This window comes from Ceratosolen solmsi, unplaced genomic scaffold (assembly GCF_000503995.2).
Source record: "Ceratosolen solmsi marchali unplaced genomic scaffold, CerSol_1.0 scaffold75, whole genome shotgun sequence".
Taxonomy (NCBI): Eukaryota; Metazoa; Arthropoda; class Insecta; order Hymenoptera; family Agaonidae; genus Ceratosolen; species Ceratosolen solmsi.
In genome coordinates this window covers 246,481-270,925 of record NW_011948457.1, presented here as the reverse complement: position 1 = coordinate 270,925, position 24,445 = coordinate 246,481, and the positions used below count along the sequence as shown (strand labels likewise).

At 21.1% G+C, this 24,445-nt stretch overlaps 2 protein-coding genes across 4 annotated transcripts; both read left to right on the top strand.

Moving 5' to 3' along the window:
* Nucleotides 1–1,175: 1,175 nt before the first annotated feature.
* On the top strand, nt 1,176–9,775 carry LOC105366814 (S-phase kinase-associated protein 1). 3 transcript variants are annotated; one of them, XM_011505377.1, is made up of 4 exons: nt 1,176–1,265; nt 6,940–7,156; nt 7,822–8,100; nt 9,516–9,774. In XM_011505377.1, the coding sequence occupies exons 3-4, from the start codon at nt 7,822–7,824 to the stop codon at nt 9,723–9,725; spliced, it is 489 nt and encodes a 162-aa protein (XP_011503679.1). In that variant the 5' UTR covers nt 1,176–1,265; nt 6,940–7,156; the 3' UTR covers nt 9,726–9,774. The 3 variants fall into 3 exon arrangements, with proteins under 3 accessions (XP_011503679.1, XP_011503680.1, XP_011503678.1); XM_011505378.1 differs by lacking the exon at nt 6,940–7,156 and having other exon boundaries at nt 1,228–1,265; nt 9,516–9,775; XM_011505376.1 differs by lacking the exons at nt 1,176–1,265; nt 6,940–7,156 and having other exon boundaries at nt 7,816–8,100; nt 9,516–9,775.
* Nucleotides 9,776–12,761: 2,986 nt separating this feature from the next.
* Prosalpha7 (proteasome alpha7 subunit) lies at nt 12,762–18,634 on the top strand. The gene is made up of 4 exons (XM_011505375.1): nt 12,762–12,854; nt 12,926–13,008; nt 17,497–17,888; nt 18,312–18,634. The coding sequence occupies exons 1-4, from the start codon at nt 12,834–12,836 to the stop codon at nt 18,578–18,580; spliced, it is 765 nt and encodes a 254-aa protein (XP_011503677.1). The 5' UTR covers nt 12,762–12,833; the 3' UTR covers nt 18,581–18,634.
* The last annotated feature ends 5,811 nt before the right edge of the window (nt 18,635–24,445 follow it).

Genomic DNA, 24,445 nt, shown 5'->3' with positions numbered 1-24,445 from the left:
AGGTTCGAAGCTTCTTAAATTTTTATTTGATTTTTAAATAATCTGAGATTAATAGAAAAAATGTAATATCCACACAATAATTTTAGTTACACCAAAAATAGTATCAAACAGTTGTTTGATAGTCAAACTTTTGTAATTTATTAGATCTTATTTCAATCAGTATTTAAAGTTTTCAGCAGTTTTAATAATTCTCGTAAAATTTCAATGATTATACAAGGAGCCAATATTTTCTATTTACAGTTGAAACAGTTTTAGTTTTATACATCTTAACGTATTAATTATACAATATGAGTAATTACCATTTGAGTTTACTTCATCAATTTAGAAAATACATTGGTTAATCTCTCTCTTTTTCTATAATACATTTCACAATCCTATTGGCTAAATATGCTAATTCGGTAGGTTAATTTTATAAATTGTTTATTCAGAATCATTGAAAAGACTGGCAGATCGATTATTACTATGAATTGATATATTTGCAAGTACTCCTACATTATTTGAATATCTTATTTAAATTTATAACGAAATATTTATTATTTATGATAGAATGATTTTTTTTATTTTATTATTTTATTCAAACTTTTATTCGTCTACATAATACTTGTACATCCTTTGAGTTATTATGATTATATTATTTGAAATGTAAGGAAAGGTACATGTATAAGTTTGAACGTTTGAAAGAAATTGTAAACTAAAAGTAATATATAACTTCTACCGAAAATGAATACTGTGTATTATGTTATGTTTATATTCAATGTTTAGAATAAGAAAATATATAGCTTCAATTAATTATTCTACTATTGCTTTTAAAGAAAATTTATGACAAAAATGAAAACAAGAAAATTATAACTATGAATCAAATTAACAAGATACTTTAAATTCTCAAATTAATAATATATTTTCTATAAAAATATATTACATTTAAATTAAATTGATTTAAAAACGTATGTATTATGTACAGCCGAAATTTAATATTATTTCCAAAATATATTATTTAATTTTAATTATAAAATAATAAACATATACCAAAAGGTTTTATATTAAAATAATGTATATTTGTCGAAATTGATTTACATTGTTGAAAACACGTCATTTGTTTTGTATAAAATCCGCTAGGTTCGTAACGACTGACACTTGACTATCTTTTTAATATAAGATCGACTATGATCTCTTTATATATTTGTCTAAATTTATTGTTTGTACTTTCAGTATATTATATAATAAATTAAAAGTTCTATTTCTGACTGAACTGCTTGTCGAAATTTGTAAGTAAAATATATTATTTATGTAATCAATATACTTTTATTAACTATTTCTTAAAATCTATTAAATATAACAAATTGACAAATATTGATTACTAAAAAAAATAATGCTTTTATTACTATACAACTACAAACAATTTTTATATTATATAAAATGTTAATTGAATTATTTATTCTTAAAATATTTTTTTACACAACTTTAATCAACTTCACTCTTTTACTGCTCTATTTTATTTTAATATGTTATTAGGACAGTTTTTCTAATAAATAACTAGTGCTATATAATATATGTGCATTTATATAATTTAATTTTACTTAAACTTTAATTTGTTGTTACAGTTTGTAAATTGAAATAATATAAGTAAATAAATTTGAAAATTTATTAGTTTCATCATATGTTTAAAATATAAACTTTAAAAGAATATTTAAAGATAATATAAACAATAGATGCTATGAAAACATTTTTTATTAACATATTAGATAAAAAATAATAGTAAATTTTTAAATAATTAATTTTAAATAATAATAATAATTAATAATTTTAAAATAATTAGTAAATTTTGCTTTTATTAAACAATAAATGCTATGGTAATATGTATATTATACATAATTGATGATATTTTGAAAGTTCTTTTTATGAAAAAATTGATTCGTGATTATGTTATTAAATATTTAATTACTTTTTTAAAATTTATTACTATATAATAAATTCTAATTACATGAAATATAAAAAATCTATTTTTAATTAATATTACAAATTTTATAGAATTTATTTTGTATACATTTTAAAATATATAAAAGTAGTTGTCTGTTTAATTATTTATTTACTTGAAGTTATAATATTGATTGCATTGTATCCATACCAATGCATTGTATCATATGATTTATATATATGTGTTTGAATCAAATTATATAATCTCATTATATTGCTAAATAATTGAATGTTTATTTGTACTTCAATATTTTTAGAGATCTTAAAATTGTATATTTTTAATTAAGAAATTTAATTATATGTGTATAAAATAGTTCTATAGAATGTTTATCAAATAAAAGCAATATAATATTCATTCTTTTTATTGATTGGTCTTTACATATTTTAAGAAAGATTTGATCATTTTTATTTTGATGCTTGAAAAATGTTCATAGCACAATAATAACTGTATTATAAAATTAAATATATACTTAACAAAGTAATAAAAAATCAATACGATAATGAAAATGACATTTTAGATGCTAATATTTAAATTTTTAAACAGAAATATTTATTACAATGATAAAATTCATATTTTTTTTCACATTTATGGCTTAATATATTAATCTATCTTTTTTAGTAATTATTTATAATCCGTAGATAGCATTATATTTATATACTATTTGCTTGTAAATTATTTATATCAATTAAATTATTAGTCATTATTTTAAAATAAATTGTAATAATTATTTCCAGATTTCTAAATAAAATTAAAATTTCTCAGAATAATTATGTATATATTTTTAATTATTTGAAAATTATATAATTGATATTGATAATCACATAATGTTTGACTTAAGTTCAAAAACCATTTCCTAAGACATAGGTTTCATAAATACATAACACTTCATTTGTTTAATTGTTAATCAATTATTAACTATTAGTAATTTTGAAATTAATTTATTACGTCCTTTAAATTTTCTAAATTGAAATTTGTTTTAATTTAGAATAAATTTATTACATATACTTAGAATAAATCTATTAGAAATTTCTTAACGTAGAACTGTGATACTTATTTTGTTTATGTTTTCAATGAATGATATTGATGTATATGCATGAATAGTTTGTATTATATAGACTTAGACTGTTATATAGATCTATTATATAGACTTTACATATTGTAATTGAAATCTACTTATGTACAGTTTTATTATTATAAGCAAATATTGGAATAAAATATTCCATTATGCATATAATAATATACTATATATAAAAAAACATTTTAAGTTTATATATGGTTCTAAAAACTTTAAATTGATACATATAGTTAGTCATTTATTTCTTAAAAAAGGTATATATTATAAAAATAAATATATGAATTAATATTCCGTTGCATATTTTAAAATACAATACAAATATTTTTGTTGGAATATATTTTGGATCGATAATTTAATATAAAAAATTAATTTTATATAATCTAAATCTATAAATTTTATAAAATGTTATCACATGAAGAATTGTTTAATGTACTTTTAATATTTTAAATATTGTTAACAAATGAAGATTATTTAAAAATATAATTAATCTTCAATTCTTAGAAAATTAAAATTGATTAACGCCTAGGTATATCCTTTGTAGATCCCATTTAAAGACCCCATTTTTTTCATGTATTTCAATATTTAAAAATTTGCACAAAATTCACTTTTGCTAATAAATTAATAATATTGCTTGTAATATACTTTAAACATTCTATACTTCAGTATAACCATTTCCATAATATACTTATCTAATGCCATTTTATGTTATTTTTAATATTATATAATTTTGAGTTGATTTTGAGTTTAAATTAAAATTAAAATTAAAACAAATTATTAGTAAGGTAAATTTAAAAGAATTTGAAATATATAAAAATCTTGTTAACAGAATAAATTTAAAAGTTGAAACAAAATTTAATCTATTTAAAATTAATGTTCAAATAGTCCTATCTACAAAAATTTACTTATGTATAAATGAAAAAAATTTTAAAATAAAAAGTAAAATTACTTAATCTATTTTATCTTATAATAAAAGAATGTAACATTTTGAATTATTGGAGAATTATTATGTTTAATATGAATTATTTGAATTATTTATGATTAAAAGTATTACATTTCAAACATCATATTTCATCTTCTCTATCTTTGTAGCTATTAACAAACGTTATTTATAATAAAAGAATTGAAAAACTGGACCTATTTAAATAACTTTTCTGCACTATTATATAAATTTACATAAATATTCTATTTATTTAATATTATTCTATTTTGTGTGATATTTTAAGATCAATCATAAATGGTTTTTAATATTAATACTTTACAGTTTATTTCATTTTGAATAGTTTATTTTATATTATTGTATCAAACAAAAAAAATTCAATCTTAAGGAAAATTTTTTCTAATTTTTTCTGTAGAATTCTAAAAATAAAAAGTTTTACAAATACAAGATACAAAAAAATTTGTAAATATTATTTCAGGATACGAGCATTCAGTATAACTTTATATATGTAGTTTAAAAGTTAAATTATTTCATTCTTTCCTAATATATTATTTGATTTTTTCTTTGATAAAGATATTTTTTGTTCTGTATAATTTGATTCGAATACCCTAAATATAAATATAATATAAATACTATAAATATATTAATACTAAAGTACTGTAAGTCAATATATATCTGTACATGACTATATGTATCTATATATACATGTATAAAGTATTTACATTCATAATTGATGCAAAAATAAAAAACAAGATGTACACACCAAATAGTCTAAAAGTAATAAAAATTACTTCAATGAATTTGTTACACTATTTTTTTGATAAATGCTTCTGATATACCATTTTTATATTTTTTATTTTTAATCATATTGCATTAGGAAAGATGGTATTCTATAATCTAGATTTCTATATTTTTCATATTTAGAACATATTTTATGAAACACTATTTTTATAATTTAAAGATAATAAATCATTTCAATAAAAAACCTTTTTACATATTATGTGTATTTATAACTCTAAATAATATTAATTGTAAATAATATAAAGATTTATTAAAATTTTAACAAAATTATGCCGTAATTTCGTAAAATAAAATACTTCTTAACATACTTACAGATTGACAACTATTTACATTACACTTTTTAATTTGAACAAGATTATTTATAAATCACATTATTTAATTAATTCAGAAATTTGCATATACTTTAAAGACTTATTTTAACTACTCATGTATATAACAATAAAATATACAGAAGACTTGTATTAGTTTTATCAATTATTATCTTATTAAAAATTTATATTTTTTCATTCATGTAAATTATTAAATAACTCGTAACAGTTTTAAAAATATTAAAAATACAATACAAAGTATATTGTTTATGTCTAATATAAAATCTAAGCTAATAAGGAAAAAGTGAATTTTATATCTATTATGTTGTTTATATATTAAATTGTATAAACGATTTATATAACTTAGTGTATTAATTTAAAGTTTAAAAAATTATCTTATTAACTATTTAATAGATCGTTTTAAATGAATCAGTTATATAAAAAAAAACATGAATGCTATCATATGATTACTTTCATCTAACTATTAGACTTACATTAAATTTACTATATTTATATACTGTATATATTATAATTTATTATATATTATATTTTAAACTGGATATTAAATTTTTTAATACACTAATATTATTTTCACAGACTTTTCTTTTGTTATATCATCCTTTTGTAATATAATTAGTATATTATTCACTTGTTTCTATATAATACAAATGTATCAGAGCAGACAAGATTCTTTTTCCTTATTACGTAATAGCACATAATAACAATTTTCTTATAACATTAGTTCAAAGAGTTAAAACAATTTCAATTCTCTCTAACAATTAAATGACACAATACTGTTCCACGTAAATATGTATATTTTTTTCATTCGCCATTATAAAATCAAAGAATTAATATATATATATTCGCATTTTTAAAAAGTTATTTTGTTATTAATCTTTATCCAACTTTTGAATGTCTGATACATCTAAAATCGAAAATGTCAATTTGTGGAGAGGCTGTCTTTTTCCCTCTCTCTCTTATAATAAAACAGCCTCTCCACAATATTTCGATAGAGATTAATAAAAAGAACTTTTAAAATCCAAACTTACTTTTTATTAGCAAATAACTTTAAATAAATGATGATTAGTAATAAAATAATATAAATACAAAACTATTAAGTTATGTATAAAATAAATTTGGTATTGCATTTGAGCAAAAAATTTAAATTTAATTCATTTAATAAAAGAAATTTATATTCACAAAATTACAAAAGTTAAATTTTAATGAGATGATTTCTGTGTTAATTGCTACATTTAAAAAAAGTGATGTAATAATTTAATAATTTTTTGTATGCAAATACATTATTTTACATTATATACATTATTTTTTTTAATTTTCTATTATTTTTAAAATAGTTTTGAGAAATTTGACTACATTATAGTCTATAAATATCCAAATCTAATAAAAATGTAAGCATAAATAAATAAAAAATGTAACACGCAGTTATTGTAACAAATATAATATTGCATCTAAAATATTTATACATAAGCCAATCATTTTTAAATTAATTCTCAGAGTAAGTTATTAAAGATATATTAATTTATGAATCTATCTATCTTATTTAATTTACTTGAATTTATTTCTTTTTTATAGAAAATTGTTCACTAATTTTTAAAATTAATTTACTGTAGTTTTTACAATTGCTCAATTCTGTTTTATTAATTTTCATACTTCACACCATATATTTAAAAATCTTTAAGAGTTTAGTAGTGACACGTAATGTATTTTTGTAAAGTACCTTGAAAGCAATTATTGAAATAGAAATATTTCATAATATATCTTCAGATAAAAAATGATATATAACTGTGTCTTCTACAACTTACAAAGTATTTTATCTTTGTAGACAGGTACATCGAACTTTCTTCTATGGCCCTAAAATCTGAATGGAAGATAAACGAGCACACACAGAAGCTTAGTTTTTCCATTGGTATTATTAGAGGTACTTGGCCAGCGCAATGAAATTATAAGAGGAACTAAAAATTGTTGGAACTTGATATTCTCTTTTTATGTTAGTCGTTTCATTGACTACGGTCTTCGATAACAATATCTGAGAAGACGAGGTAAATATTTATTTTGTTTTTTTGTAGTTATTTTCTTTTCTATATATATTATTATGTATTCATGAATATTTCTCATACTCTCTTGATATTTAAATATACATCATATTTAAATTAACGTAACTGTATATTGTTAATCTAATAAGCTCCAATTGCAAATACTTTTATCGTTACTGTACAGTCAAAGATTTTGCATTGATTTTGAATCTTATTTTATATTGTCTTTACGACAAATAGAAAACTTCCACATTATATTTTGCATTTGTGGATCACACCAGTATTTTCAATCATAATTGTTTGCTAGTTTTACATTAATCCAATGTTTTATGTATATTAATTATACCACATACATCTTTTTGGCATCATTTCCTCCTGCAATTTCATGCTAATGATTGGCGATTTTGCGTGTGTGTATTACACTAATTATATTTATGAAAAAAAAATTGTAATGTATTTCATTGAACTACATTAAATTAAATATTAATTATATATGAAGATATATTTGTTATACATTATCATATTGTTAATAAACTCTTCATTTTAAAAATCTTATTTTGTTTTACTTTTATACGGATAATGTACTTTTTATAATAGTTTTGTTTTGTATAATAATAAACTACAGATAATTAAAATTTATTAAGTGTGAAATATAAATCATTTCTATGCAGATGCCAAACATTAAGCTACAAAGTTCTGACGGAGAGGTATTTGAAGTTGATGTCGATATAGCTAAATGTTCTGTTACTATTAAAACAATGTTAGAAGATTTAGGCATGGATGAAGATGAAGAAGAGGTAGTACCTTTACCAAACGTTAATTCAGCTATTCTTCGAAAAGTCATCCAGTGGGCTACATACCATAAAGATGACCCCCCACCTCCTGAAGATGATGAAAATAAAGAAAAAAGAACTGATGACATTAGCTCATGGGATGCTGACTTTTTGAAGGTATTTTATGTTTTATAGATATTTGCAAATAATTTTTACAAATCATGAATAGCATTTTTAATGACAATATATCATTTAGGCAATTTTAATTAAATTTTGACTAAAACTATATTCTAATCGATATGGCACCACTCCATCCGAATATCCACAACAGTACCGACCGTATTTATAAATTTAGACATCAAAAAGACAACTATGTATATTTTTGCTAGTATTTATAGCATATATTTTCACACTTGTTTTTATTTATCTCTATAGCTTTCCTGGCTCCTGGTTATCCTTTTATCTTTTGATACATTAGCTGTCTTCCTTTGATTATCTGTATCTTCCATTTTATAAAGTTATTAAACTTTTCTACAATGTATACAATATTTATGTGTGGATATAATATACTATCAAATCTTACAGCTGTCACAATTATTTCTACTACTTTAAAAGTTACGATTACATGTAGAGGCTCATTTGCAAACTCCTGTAGATTTTATTATTGCTATAAATTTTCAATCTAAAAATTATATTAAAACTTATAGAAAACTTTGTACTACAAATGTTTGCTATTAAAAAAAAAAGTTTTAAAAAAGTATTTAAAACATTATCAATAAAATATCTACTATTACAGAATGCAAATAATTGCATGGACTTGGTTAATTATGTATCATGAATATCTTTGTCTGTTATTAATTTTTATACGATTAATTGAAACTCATTACTGATAACTCATATCTGCCAAAATACATGTATTTGATACTAAATTTATGATATTCTATTAGTATCTTATTAGTCTATTTTCTTCAACTTTAAAATAGTTGAACTTGTAATTAATAACTTCCTTTTGTCAAGATCCTTATATTTGGTGTATGATTATTTGGACAAATCGATGTTTACTCATTTTTATTTTCTTATAATATTATTACATTGTAATTGCTTTTGCATTGATGCTTTTGGCCTCTTTTTATTTATGTTATTTAAATTAAAAACTGGCAACTGCTGTAATTTCTAACATAATACACATTTATTATTAATAGGATTCATTTTATAAGTCCTTTATTTAAATTGATTTTGACTCTACTTTACAGTAGACCTTATTTTATTGTGTAATATTAACTATTCTAATTTTTTACATAATTACAAATAATTTTAATAAACATTACATACAAAAATATCTACTTATTATATATGAATAACAAACAGAATTTTAAATAAAATCCAAAATTCCCTAATTTTACTTTAATTTTAATTATCAATCTAATTATTAGAAGTACTTTACTCCTATCCGTAATGCATTATAATGTTAAAATTTTTAATGTATTGAAAATACTGAATTTTATCAGATTTTTTTTAATAATAATTATGATTTTATACTTTTACTTTTCAAATTTAATTATATTAAATATCTTATGAAACTTCTTTTTTAGGTTGACCAAGGAACATTATTTGAATTGATATTAGCAGCAAATTATTTGGATATTAAAGGACTTCTTGATGTTACTTGTAAAACAGTTGCAAATATGATTAAAGGAAAAACTCCTGAAGAAATACGTAAAACTTTTAACATTAAAAATGATTTTACTGCTTCTGAAGAAGAACAAGTACGTAAGGAAAATGAATGGTGCGAAGAAAAATAAATTCTGATTTTTCAATTTATTATAATTATAAAAATAATAATACATTCTCTCTAATTTTTTAGTTTTATGTGCAGTTTAAATTTCATAAATAAAATTTTTATGTAGTAAAAACTATTAAAAATTAATAATTAAATTGTAGTTACATGCTGTATAGTAAAAATTATGAGTGTCGAGCAGAATATCTATGTATACTGACTAAAGATCATATTTGAATAAATTGTTTTTTAAGTTCAGTATTCAGATTCTCGCACACATATAATTTTTTAATCTCGTTATATATGTAACATTATAAGTATATTTTTTTTATGAACATCTCATACGATAATCTACATTTTGGCACATGTAGTAAAGTCTGCATTTAAATTTTACTGCTAACCAGACTTATATACATATGTTTATATATTTATTTCTTGTGAAGAACTTTCAATTATCAGTTAATTAAATAACTAGTAATTGATACAAATCCAAGCTATTAAGGATGTGCACATTAATCTGGTATATGAAAAATTAACTAAAAATACTTGACAATAAAATTAGAAAATAAAATAAAGCAATATATTAATTTTATGAGAAATGTAATTTAAATAATATGCTAGTAAATAGAGTTAGTTAAATGTTGATATTAAGTACATTAAACTGTTATCAGAAATTACTATCAATGTTTGAAATATTCATTTATAATGACACCAAAGTATTTATGGAAAAAAAAATCAAATAAGGATATTACAGTATAATATTTGTCATTAGTTAATATTTTAACAAGATACCCATATACACATTTTTTCTTCACATAAATAATTTTATACTAATTTTATAATTATAGAGCAAAAAAGATTTTTAAATCTACAGAATTAATTTCATAGAGTACAATATAATTCTTGTGTATTAAATTATTAAATAACTTTTTATTAAATATATTAATTTTCTGATTGATTAGTAAACATATTTATTTGTAATTAACGATAACCTTCACTTAAATAGTAAATTCTAATTGGACATAAAATTGTCTGATGCAATAAGAAAATAGTTGCTTTCAAAAACATAACTTTAAATTAAAATATTTTAGATGTAATTTATACAACATGAATAACAATTTATTCAATGCTTCTAACTATGAAAAATACATTTGTTTATAAATTTATTAATTTAAACTTCATTAAAGTTGTATTTTTTATATAAATATTTAATAATTTATCTAAACTGTTTATTATGACAGATAGAAAATAAATTTACATTTTAAAACAATTTATTTCGCCGTTAATTCTATATTCAAATATTTATGTATAAAAAAAACTTTTATTTAATGCTTTATATGCTTTTTTTTATTTTGCATATATGAAGTGTATAAACAATACAAATTAATTTAATATAAATATTTTATATTCTCTAGCAAACTCAAATATATTTTAATAGAACTAGATTATTTCTATACTAATAAATTTATATTGTTTTCATTTTTATAATTTTTAGTAATTTTTCACTATTTAATATCTTTAAACTCCTAAGTTGTATTATATTATAGTAAGGCTTTAATTTTAATTGAATAATTTTTATCAAAATCTTATTTTTCTTCTTATTTCACTCTAAATTTATCTTTTGGGTGAATCAGAGATCTAATATCTAAGGGAACAAGAATAAGTAAATTAATGAATAGTTGTATTAGATAAAATAATAAGATATATAATATAAACATTTAAATAGAAAATAAAATGCAATGTGTATATCTAATGCTTATAAATATGTGAAGGCACAGTAACTAAATCTAATTTTATAAATAGAGCTATATAATTATACAGATCCAAACACAGTACAATAATGGAGTGTACTTATCACAGTATGTATAAGGGCTGTGATATATTAGAATAGAGACAATAGTTTGTTGTATGATAAAGAAAAAATAAAAAATGAATATTTATAATTTAAGAGTCAAAAAATTAGAGGGGAAATAGTGTAAATTTTGTGGATTTTCTAAGTTTAATTCCATTGAGGATGTAGTCAAATAACTTAAATTTATACCTAAAAGAAAGAGAAGATGTATAACCTACTTTGCTATTTGTTTTTAAATTAATGATTTGAATAATCATATACAATTTTTTAACAGAAAAATTTGAATTTTATGCAAAATCCTAAATTATATATAACATTTGAATACATTTTCTTTTTTTTATCATTTTCATTTTTTTTATACAAATGATAAAGAAAATAATATTTTATGTTTACTTATACAGATTATAAGTTTATAAAAAACAAATATAAAAAATTTTAAATTGAATTCAAATGTTCAAGTGTATAAAATAATTCGGTATTACGAAGAAAGATTTGAAATCGATTCAATAGTGGAACATTTTTTTTAAATGTTAAATTTTTTATTCAACTTATATGTATACAGAATTTTTTATATTTTCTATTACTTTTTACAGCATATAGTTTAAATTATTAAAATTTGAATATTTGAAATTAAAAAAAAATCACATTTAATCTTTTAAAAATCCTTCGAGCATTTTTTCAGCAAATCCTTACAAACATTAATAAGTTAAAACTATAATGTATACAGCGGTTTCATATAGATAATATAGATAAAGCATTTATCTAAGGTATATATGCTTAATGCCCCAATGATGCACTATATATCGTTAGTTTACTAGAAATAATTTTATTTTTATTAACCTTATTAAAATATAAAAGATCATAGTAAAAATTTATAATAATAATACATGCTATATATTATACATATAATACATTAATTAATTATTTTACGTTCGGTATTGTATATAAATGAAAAATATTTAATAATTATTTATTTAAATAATATATTGGTATTATTAATCTTGATTGAAAATTTTATAAGTACCCACAATGAAAATTGCGCGTTTATGAACGGGCCAATAAGCTTAGACCTTGTTGACGCATTTTGTAAATGAATGTATACCATTTATATTTGTGATTTGTCATTCTTGAATCTACAATTTTGCTTAATCATTCATAATACTAGTTTCTAAATTTATTTACGAATTTTAAAAAATATTTAATAAAATTATCCTAATAATTTAAATATTTATTAATCATTATTTGTTTTTATTTCTTATTCAAATTCTTTTATACTTCAATATGAGTTCAATTGGAACAGGGGTAATAATATATTATCGTTAACCTATTTTATTGAAATTCTATTCTATTTTTTTTTGTTTGAATATTTGTAGTACGATTTATCAGCATCTCAATTTTCACCAGATGGGCGAGTGTTTCAAGTTGAATATGCACAAAAAGCTGTTGAAAATAGTGGGTAAGACATTTGTATATCAAAGTAAAAATAACAATGGTACATATCCTCTACATTTTTTAAATTTTATTATTAATAGTATTATTATCAATACTGGTCTAGAAAAATAATTAAGAACAAACTTAAGTATTATTTTGTAAATCATCTAATCACACTATAATCGTATACTTAAATAAATTATTTATTTTATATTATATTCAATGCAGTGGAAATAATTTTATATTGTTTACTTTAGAATATACAAATAATATATTTTGTCTTTTTACTATTATTTATTAGATATATAAACTTTTAGTATAGATTCTTAAAAAAAATTACAGCTTTATTTTATCCATTACATTCCTTCATTGTAAATAGTTACAAAAATTTTATAACATAACCTTACTTCATTTACTTTAACAGATAATTATCGATTACTACACAATATCTTGAAACGTAGAATTTTATTCCAATATATGTTTTATTTACTTTTCACAAATAGTAAAGAAAATATATGTGTACATATACATTATAAATTTATACGGTTTATAAAAATAACTAACTTGAATTCAAACTTATAAATATTTATTTTTATAAAGCACTGAAAATATTTTTAACTATTTTATAAACTTTATAAATTTTTTATAAAATATAATATTACTTATAAATAGCAAAAAAAGTTATACTATTAAAATGTTTTAATAATTTGATGTAAATAGAGACCAGTTTTTTTTTCATACAAATTTTTTGTAAATGGTTATATGTATACATATGTATCTATTATTATGATAAAAAATTACAAGTATGTAAGACCTAAGTAAAGAATTGAGAGTTCTTAAATATACTTGAAATACTGTATTGAAATTATTTCAGAATAAGGTAATGTTACTATTAAAAGTATTACATTATAAAAATTAATTTTGAAATTAAAATGTAACAATTTAAAAAATGTATCATTTGATATAGATAATTCTCTTAGATATTACAATTATTAGAACATTTTGAATCATCAGATTTATCATTTAGGTAATAATTTAAGAAAACTACTGATGTTTCAAAATATACTTTTATGAAAAAAGTATTAGTTGTTAAAAAATATATATATTTATTAATTTGCACCAAATTTATTTTGTATACTATTTAACTATCTTTTTGTCTATTGTCTAAATTGTAGATGAAATCAATTGTAAAAACTTAAAAAAATATAATATCAGTAAACGATGTATTTAATACTTAAAGAACAAGAAGGAATTATTTAAATTTTTTATATTTTGTAATAATTATGTAATACATATAAATTTTTAAAGTCAAATGTCAGAATTTTAAAAATTAAGCATGTATGGAAATAACTATTTAGTATATAAAAAAAAGTTGGTATATATTTATAAGATATATATCATTTAATTGAATTTTTTGTTATCATACACTGCTTAAGAGATTTTTTGTAAAAAATATAAAGAAATGGAAATAAAATTAAACTAACCATTGTTAATTTGAATGAATCAAAGTGTTTTAATGATTTGAATGCAAAGAAATACTTTATAAACTTTTTATATATTGACAGAAAATTAATTCATTTAATTTTTATATTAATGGACTTTTAAATTAACTATATTTCTTCTTATAATTTATAAGAAAAGATAGATAAACTTTATTATATGATTATTTAATAAACATTAAATAACGTTTTTATGAATTGTTTAACATTTAGATTTTTCAATTTATTTTTCATTTTGAATAATGTTTTTATAAGTTTTCCTTTTTGAAATAATCTAAGTTGAATTTATTTTAAAAACTTTGATAGATACTTAAAATTTGAAATACATTTTTTAATGTTTTCTAATTAAAGCTTATCAAATATTATGATTATTTCAACATAATCCTATAAATAAACCTTCCCCATGTATTTACATAATTTCACTATCACTGTATCTATGTATTTTTATTAAGTGGTCAATGGAAATTGTATGAGATACATTTTATTGAATGGAATTTATGTCAATACAATTCATGATCTTCATTAAATACGAATATCTATTTAGATAAATTTACACTTCGTTTATATAAAAGATTACTTTAAAATATGTATGTATATTAAACTTTAAACAAGTTTGAATAAAACTGAATATATTATAAATACTACGATATTCAAAGCTGCATAAAATTAAAATCAAGATAGTAGGATGTATTTGACTGTATGCAAATATTCCTACTTTCATACAGTAAATAAGATATTGACTAATTGAAGAACCCAAACCATTTAAGTAAACATAAAAGAATTAAGAATTTTGTAGAAACTCAATAAATGGATAAGGATAGAAGAATTATTAAATTAATACAATAAAAAAAAAAGAAAATATGAAATATTTAAAATAAGGTAAATTATATAATAAAAATTCAAAATATGTACTAAACTTAAAATTTTTAATATAATTAATATCATAGTTAAATTATTATCAAGAATTTTAGACAATGTAAATACACTAGTAAAGGAATTAGAATAAATAAAAATTATATTTTCAATGATTATTATACAATTACAAAATTTTATATAATTGTCTAATTGCAGAGCAATCAAATAGTAAGTATTAGTAAATGATTTATTTAAAGTATACAATCAAAACAATATTTATTGACAATATAAAATTATATATTTATGAAAATAATTAGTGCTTATTTACAATTTTGCAGTGTCCTACATTAGAAATAAGTTTACTATATAAACTAAATTATATTTTTATTATACAATATAACAATGTTAAATTTGTAAAAATATCAATACATTAAATTCTATCATTAATTAAGAGATTATATTTAATCACAGACTATGAAATAACAAATTTTTTGCAATTATGAAATAAACATGCTTTATTTTTGACGTAATATATTTTTAAACTATATACTTTTAAAGGAAGTGTAAATAATAAATATTTTATTGTACAAAATAATAAAATCATACAGCTAGTTTTTAAAATAGCTTTGTAGTAATCTCAAAACTGGTTTGTTTTAATTTACTAATAAAAATAAATCTTCAACTTTTAATTTATTTTATGTTAAATGTAAGATTTACAAAGCATTGTATATTGAATAATTTTCCAAAAAAATGAACTTATAGAAAAAAAAGATTTTTTTAAATATTTTAAATTAAATTTTTACATATTTATTTATAAAGAATAATATAAAATTGTATATAAATCAATTTAGAATAATCTTTTGACAAATTCGGTTACTAATTTTCATTTTTTAAAAAGGAAAAATATGTTTGAAAATTTAGTGACGTTTAAAGTATGAACAAAAATTCTTTCTCATCTTAAATCATATAATTTTCATTACAAAAAAGTAATTGTTTAATATTATTTAAATCGTATTTTCATTATTATTTTGTGTAAATCTGCCAATGATCATTACAATAATGGCATTTAAATTATATATTTAATATTCTTTAAAGAGCATTATTTAATAATGTATTATACAAAATCTGCACTTTTATTTTTATTTTTGATCTGTATATAAAAGTATTGTTATTTGTACCATAATTTTCTAAATTTTAAGCAATATGCAGATCTTTTAATTAAATTAACGATAATATATGACCCGAATTTTATAGAATTTATCGAGTTCCACTTAACATAAAGTTAATTAAGAATAAATAGTCAATTTATCTATATTTATAAACAAATACCATTTGTTTTTCTTTTTTTATTAAAAATAATTAATATACTATATATAATACAACTGAGTGTAAGCAAGATATTAAACTAGAAAAGCTATCAGATTCTACTTATAATAAAAGTAGTGTTGATGCTCATTTATTATAATTATGAAGTAAATGAAATAATGCACTTATGTGCAATTATATCTATTTTATTTTATTATTATTTCCATTCATATTTTAAAGTAAGAATCATATACATTAATACCTTTCTCACTCAATATAGTTGAAAGTTATATTTTCATAGTATGTAATATATTAGCAGTTACAAGTATATAATGACAAATTTAAATCAATTTCTTCACTATGCATCTTATATTTTTTGACTGAATAATTAATTGAATTTGTATTAACTAAAATAAAACGAAAAAATTCATACATCTATTGTTCTTCCCTAAAGAAGGTGTATTATAGGCGTATTAAAAATTACAATATTTCATCAAACCCAATCAACCTGTTTCTATTATACAGTGTGATTTTCCTTCAAATATCTTGTAGAAAATACAATAGTATAGTTAAATAAACTTTTTGGGGTGAATCGCAAATGAAATGAGGCAATTTTCCATACGACATAAAAATATCGTGAATAAAATTAAATGACTTATATATATATATATATATATATATATATATATATATATAAATGTTGTTGTACTAATATATTCGATCTTGCATTTATTTTAAATACTTTTATAAATTAAAAAATTTATTTTATTGTATTCGGTAATGGCTGGTATATATACACATATCGTTTTAAACATTATCTCTTATTAAATAGATATGTTCCCTATTTTTCACAGAACAGTAATAGGACTTAAAGGAAAAGATGTTGTAGTATTTGCTGTTGAAAAATTAATCACATCCAAATTATATGAGCCATTTACAAACAAAAGAACATTTAATATTGATCAACATATTGGTATGGCTATTTCAGGGCTAATTTCTGATGCACGCCAAATTGTTGAAACAGCTAGATTGGAAGCAGCTAATTATCGAGCTCAATATGGTGTTGGTATTCCATTGAAATACTTAAATAATAGAATTTCTATGTATATGCATGCATACACATTATATTCAGCAGTTCGACCATATGGATGTTCAATTATTCTTAGTGCTTATCAAGATAACAATGCTGAAATGTATATGATTGATCCATCTGGAGTTTCTTATGGATATTATGGTTGTGCAATTGGTAAAATAATTTTTATATTTTCTGAATAGAATTTAAATACAAATTTAAAAATTATTTCGTTATACTGACTATATATACATACAAATGCATAAATCAAAATTAAAATATAGTTTTATATACTAAAAAAATGTTTCAATTTTATACAACTATATTCTTTTTTGTTTAAAAATTAATACTTTCAACATATATACAATCTTTATTACTAATCTGATCATATATGTTCCATATATTTGCATTTCATATTTAAATTAATTTATTTTTAGTTAAATATTTCTTTTCATTCTTTTTATTTATAAAATTGTTCGACTTACTCTTAATATATAAAAATGAATTTCAATGTTTTACAGTTGAAAAAATATTAAATATATACATTAATATGATATTATTGTATCGTGAATATTTAAAATACAATTCTTTACCTAGGAAAAGCTAAACAAGCAGCTAAAACAGAAATTGAAAAACTTAAACTATCTATGATGGATTATAAAGATGTTGTCAAAGAAGCTGCTCGCATAATTTATTTAGTACACGATGAATTAAAAGATAAACAATTTGAACTTGAAATGAGTTGGGTAGGTAAACATACTTTTGGAAAACACGAACAAATTCCGCTAGATATTAAATCAGAAGCAGAAACAAGAGCTTGTCAATCATTAGTTGATGATTCTGATAGTGATACAGAAGAAGTATAATTATATGTTATTAAATAATTATCTGAACAAATAAAGTTATTTGTATTATGCTAATTTTTACATTATTTATAATGAATATTTATTATAAAAATAACCAATACATGGTAAAAATATATATATTATTATTTACAAATATTTCAAAGATTGACGTAATATATTAAATAAGAATGTTATTAATGTAGAAAATATTGATACAATAATATTAAATATTTAATAATTAAATAATTAATGTTTTTAATAAATATGTATATTTGAAAAAAGTAATCTTGTTAATATTAGTTTTAGTAATTCAAGATGCGTGTTTCACATATGCATACAGTATCTTTTTTTTTCTAACAAATACTGTTTTATAATTATCAAATATTTTATCTAGATTTAAACTTTTTCAAAACTATTAACTATTAAATTCATTTATATTAAACATAATTAATAATTTCACTATGATAGATAAATTTCATATATAACAGTACGAAATAATCGATTATAAATATTATAAAATATTATGGAAATTTTTATTTAATTGATTAATGGATTGTTAAAATATAACGTCACTATTAAAAAATAATTTATTTTAAAGAAATGAATATATATATATATATATATATACAGTTTTGGCAAACATTCAAATTTAAAATATTGATTTATTATTATGCGATCAAAATGAATCAGTTTTAAATACAATAAACCAGATAATACTATGTTTATAATTTTTATTCCAACTTCTATAATAGATTAATTAAAATGAATTTTAATATAATAATGTGAAGTTTCTACTTCATCGTGGTAACATCATTATTTTTTGTAGGTAATCAATTTAAACATTTATTGATTAAATATTGAAAATGTAATTGAATTTTTATTAAAATTTATTCCTTTTGTATTAATCTTTGATCCAATTTGAATTTATGAAACACCATCAAATTTATATCTTTTTAAATATGTTTAAATTCAGCTGTAGTATAAGATATCAAATATTAATTACTGAATAACAAAAGTTAGAGCCTATGTTTTAATTGTATACTTAATTCTCAATATTTTATTATTAAATTATGAATATATAAACTTGAAATTAATAGTAAATAAATAAAAATCGTAGCTAAATAAAATATACATTAAATTCAGTTTATACATCTTTCATTATTTTCATAATTTAACTTAATTATTGAAAATGTTTTATTGTATATAAATTATGCATTAACTAAATAGATATGTATAATAATGTCAATACTGACTTATCTAAACATTAAAAAAAGTAGAGCAAATATGCAAATACTATTAAATTAAAATATTCAAGGTGAAAGTTTCATTAATAATGTTAAATTATAATATATATAATTAAAAAAACTTAAGATACTGTTTTTATAGATATGACGTAATGTATTAAAATATAAATATGTACATATTTTAAAAAACTCATTTGAATATCAGAAGTTCAAGGTAACGGCGATAGCACTTTTATCACTATACATACAATAAATAACATTGCCGTTAAATATTATAATTTAAAACATATCCATAAAAATATTAAATTAAAATTCCATTACCTTTGGAATGAAATTATGAATACAGAATTTAAACTATCCTAAAATATGTAGCGAATAACGATTATAATCTATCTTGATATACATATCAAGACATTTCTTCAAGAGTAAAATGAACAGATCTATAGTATAAATTTCTTTTATTCTCAAATAAACATAAAATTATAATTTGCCATAATTATAATAATGAATGTCATAAATATAGCAGTCAATTCATCGGGATTCGTTACAAAAAATAAAATTGAAAAGAAGACTTCATACTTTTTATAATTTGTTAAGTACTTAACTGCATTCGTCTGTTACAAAAGAAAAGAATAGTATTTGCATTTTAAATATATACAAAGATCATATTTGTAGAACTCTGATAATTAAAGGCTACTACAATGTTTCAATAAAATATAATAAAAAAACATCTAAAGATAGAAAATAAAACAAAACAGTAAAACTTTGAAAAGTATTGTTTTGTTAAAAAAATATTCTTGAAAAAGTTCTAAGTAATTTACAAAAGAATGCAAGAGTAATGAAAGAAAGATAAATAACTTGATTCGACATTAATAGATACTTGAACATTTCATTCACTAATTTATGATTGCAATAGTTATTTTTATATAACTTAAAACTGCTACCATAAGTGATAAATAAAGTAAGCGCCTCTCTGTATTTGATAATATATACTATACATTAAAAACTTAATAGAAATTAAATGTTTAAATACGCACTCCTGTCTGATTTTTATTTATCAATATTTTATAGATTTAAGCTGATACAATATTCGATTTTATACAGGAACCAAACTAAGACGCTGACCACTTATTATTTATAAACAAATCAGCGGTTTTGACCGATATATTGATATATATGATAATATAGAGTAACCTGTGCATACATCACAAACGTGTTGATTATTAAAATTATTATATTTCTGCAATAAATCAGAAACAAATAAAATTGAAAACTTGGTTACATTTTCAAACGTATAATGATTGATAATAACATTATTTAGTAAGCAATTTTTATAAGATAAAGTAGATTTAAAACATCTTTTATTAATCCATCTGAATTATATGTATTGTTATATATGATGTAACGCCATTATATTATTCAGAATAAAAATCAAACGAAAATTACATATAAAAATTTGTAATAATTAATATATATTTAAAACTTACTATATTTTTCAAAATAAATTATCGAAAGTCTTAAGGTACAATGTTATATTATGGTCTTAAATTATGTGTAACACAAATAAATTCTATACTCCTTTTAGGGAATTACATAAAACTATGTTTCACAATCACCTAATTGAATACTTATACATCTCGAAATTCGGATATTTGTTATTTAAAACTTTAATAAAACTAATCTATTAACAGAAATAATAAATAAATTACTAGTATAAAACACATGTTTATAAAATGTATCTTTTTTTTTAATCACAATAAATTTCATTATAAATCAGGATTGAATAAACTATAAAGGTTAAATTTAATATATAAAGCTCAAATTATTTATTTTTTAATAAACTATTTAAAAACAATATTTATTTGTACCATTCAATTATATTAAAAATTAGTTGTAAAAATTTGCTTCTTATGTATTTAGTTTTACGTAGTTTCTATAATGAATTATGAGTTTTTTCTCTTACTTATTGGCCTATATGTATGGTTTATTATTCAAATGATTCACTAATATTACTATTTGTTCGGAAAATAATCCCACAATTTGACTAGTCAGCCAAAACGTGCAATAATTAACGTAGAACAATAAAACCCACTAGATGTTATGTGGGGTTGCCGGGCAAGTAAAGGGTGAATGCACTGATTAATAATTAACACATGTCTTTATTATTTCTATTTATTTGAATTGATTTACAAAAGGGTGAATTACAGACGAACTTTATATTTCTTGATAATCTTGTGGTGTTGAAATATATTTACTATGAATGAAGCAGGTTATAATCTATTGAATATTATCACTAAGAGGTTATCATGATTGTAGTGCTCTGATCGAACACTGGAATGCCATTGTGTTTATCTTAACACGTGTGTAGTTGCCTTTAAATATCGGTCGTAAGAGAGCCGAGATGGAGGAGGTTATGCGAAGCTGTGCGCCATCTGTAGCGGGAACAACTTGTAGTTGGAGGGATTGAGAAGCCAATGTGGCTTTTGTAGCTGGTCTTGTTCAAGAGTATGTCCGGGAAGCTTCCGTAGTTGGACTTTATCCGTCCGTCTTCTACATAAGCCGAGAAATCAAGAATGAGTACTAGCTGTAAGGACTTACTTGCAGTGTATCGTGATTTTCCAGTCTCTCTTCGATGGCTTGTTATTACGTTCCCTTGCAATGTTGCAACCCTTCAGTTCTTCCTTGTCTCCAAGTGAGACCACAAGTGGTCAGGTCCCACGCAATCCAGTCTTGATGAGATCAATTCAACTGTACACTAATTCACAATAGTGGAAAGAACTTATTATTAAAACTCAGCTAGCTAAACGACTCATCTCTCCGGTCCTCCTCCGTGAGAGTTGGTCGTGACTTATCCTTCACTGTAAGAAGTATTTGGAAAGAGTAAGTGAGGGTACATTACGTAGTCCCTTCTTAAAATGATTCACTGATCCCGCTCCACTTGGGATCCCTTCTTCCTTTATTAATTAACCAATCAGTGGTTGATCTTGGGTCGCACAATAGATTATGCACGCCTTCATTTCCACTTCCTTCCGGGCTCAGTTCCGAATTTGCTAATTGGGAAAGTGTCGGAAGGTGGCGAGCCTTTTCCATTGGTCACCTCTCTTTGGTTGCCTCATCCCTCTCTGGGACTTGGCTAGAAGAAGGGTCCGCTTGGGCGTGGTCAATTTTCCAATACGATCGACCAGATGTGGCATAGCCAAGAACAATGCAAGCATTGTCTTAAAGGCCGAGTGCGCACGTATGGTCATTGCATGTTGTTGCACGTACGGGTTTTGGGTTTTAGTAAATGTTTGTACTCAATGCTTTACGCATATCTGATATTCGTTTCGAATCTACTTTGGGGTTCTCCCGGCAGTAAACCCATTAGGTTCTACTGCACTGGGAGTATGAGCACGTTCCGCTAGAGTTTTCCAGATGTTTTATGACACTAGTACAAATAATTATGAGCAGGAAAGTTTTGAAGTCTTAAATACAATTTTCATGACATTACTTGTCAGATATTTTATTGCCTTACTAAACGGAGTCTTATTCTCAAACACTATTAATCATCAACATGTAATATATTTTTGCAATGATGAATTATTTCAATTAGTAGCTTCTTACAACCTATATCAAATATAATAGTTAATTTCAATTCAAGAATTATACTAATATTGTTAATATTATTGGAAATTGTTAGCTTTGAACTCAGTCTTTACTTACTTATTACTGTATTAATTCAATGTTTTTATAACTTTTTATTTTATTGTCTTTTTCAAATAAAGCAATTTGTCTTAATTTTACTTCTTTTTACGTTATATTTAAAAGTGAATAAGTGCAGGTTACATTTAATTTGTTCTTAAGATAGCTGTTACTATCCGCTTCTACAACCATTGATTACAATTGCATTCTTCAATGAACAAATCTTGCTTATAATTTAGTAATAGGCATATATTGCTTAAATTATTGTGTTTTTAATCTATACTTTTTATTTTTACATGCTATATGTATTTTAAAATCAAATAGATTTTCATTGTAAAAGATTATAAAATTTAAATATAAAATTCTGTTTTACAATTGAAAAATTTGTCCTTATAGTAAATACATATATATCAGTTTTTAAAAAGAAAATTTATTTGAAATTAATGTTTTAAACTAAGATATTTCTGTCCACTATCAAATAAAAGAAATAATCAATTTATTTCGTATTTACATAATTTTCATATTTGAATTAAATTTGTTTTATACAAATAAAAAAATTTGAATGTAAAATGGAATTTTCATATTCTACTAATGAATGTATTTGATTACTCATGAGTTCCGGTGTCATACTATGATAAACAGAAACATCCTCTTCAGAATAATATAGTTCAATAATTTAACAACTTTATTCTCCCTTTATTACCCATATACAAGGTTCTTTTTTTTATTTTTCTCGTTCTCACAACTTTCTTTTTTGCATATTTTATTCACGTTATTTTTACATTTACACTCACAAGGATTTCAAACTAACACTTTTAATAGCATTTCACACTGCTTTTTATTAATTTATCTGCCATTATTCTTTCTTTCATTTCTGAGATAAATTCATAATTGTTAATCACTTTGAGCAATGTCAATAAATAATACACACACACCAACACTAACACAAAAGTACTTACCA

Bases quoted from the DNA above. Each gene is read 5' to 3' on its own strand.
- LOC105366814 (XM_011505376.1), top strand. From the start codon at position 7,816: ATGCAGATGCCAAACATTAAGCTACAAAGTTCTGACGGAGAGGTATTT. The intron at 8,101-9,515 runs GTATTTTATGTT...CTTCTTTTTTAG, and splicing joins GGGATGCTGACTTTTTGAAG to GTTGACCAAGGAACATTATT.
- Prosalpha7 (XM_011505375.1), top strand. From the start codon at position 12,834: ATGAGTTCAATTGGAACAGGG. The intron at 13,009-17,496 runs GTAAGACATTTG...TATTTTTCACAG, and splicing joins AAAGCTGTTGAAAATAGTGG to AACAGTAATAGGACTTAAAG. The intron at 17,889-18,311 runs GTAAAATAATTT...TTCTTTACCTAG, and splicing joins ATATTATGGTTGTGCAATTG to GAAAAGCTAAACAAGCAGCT.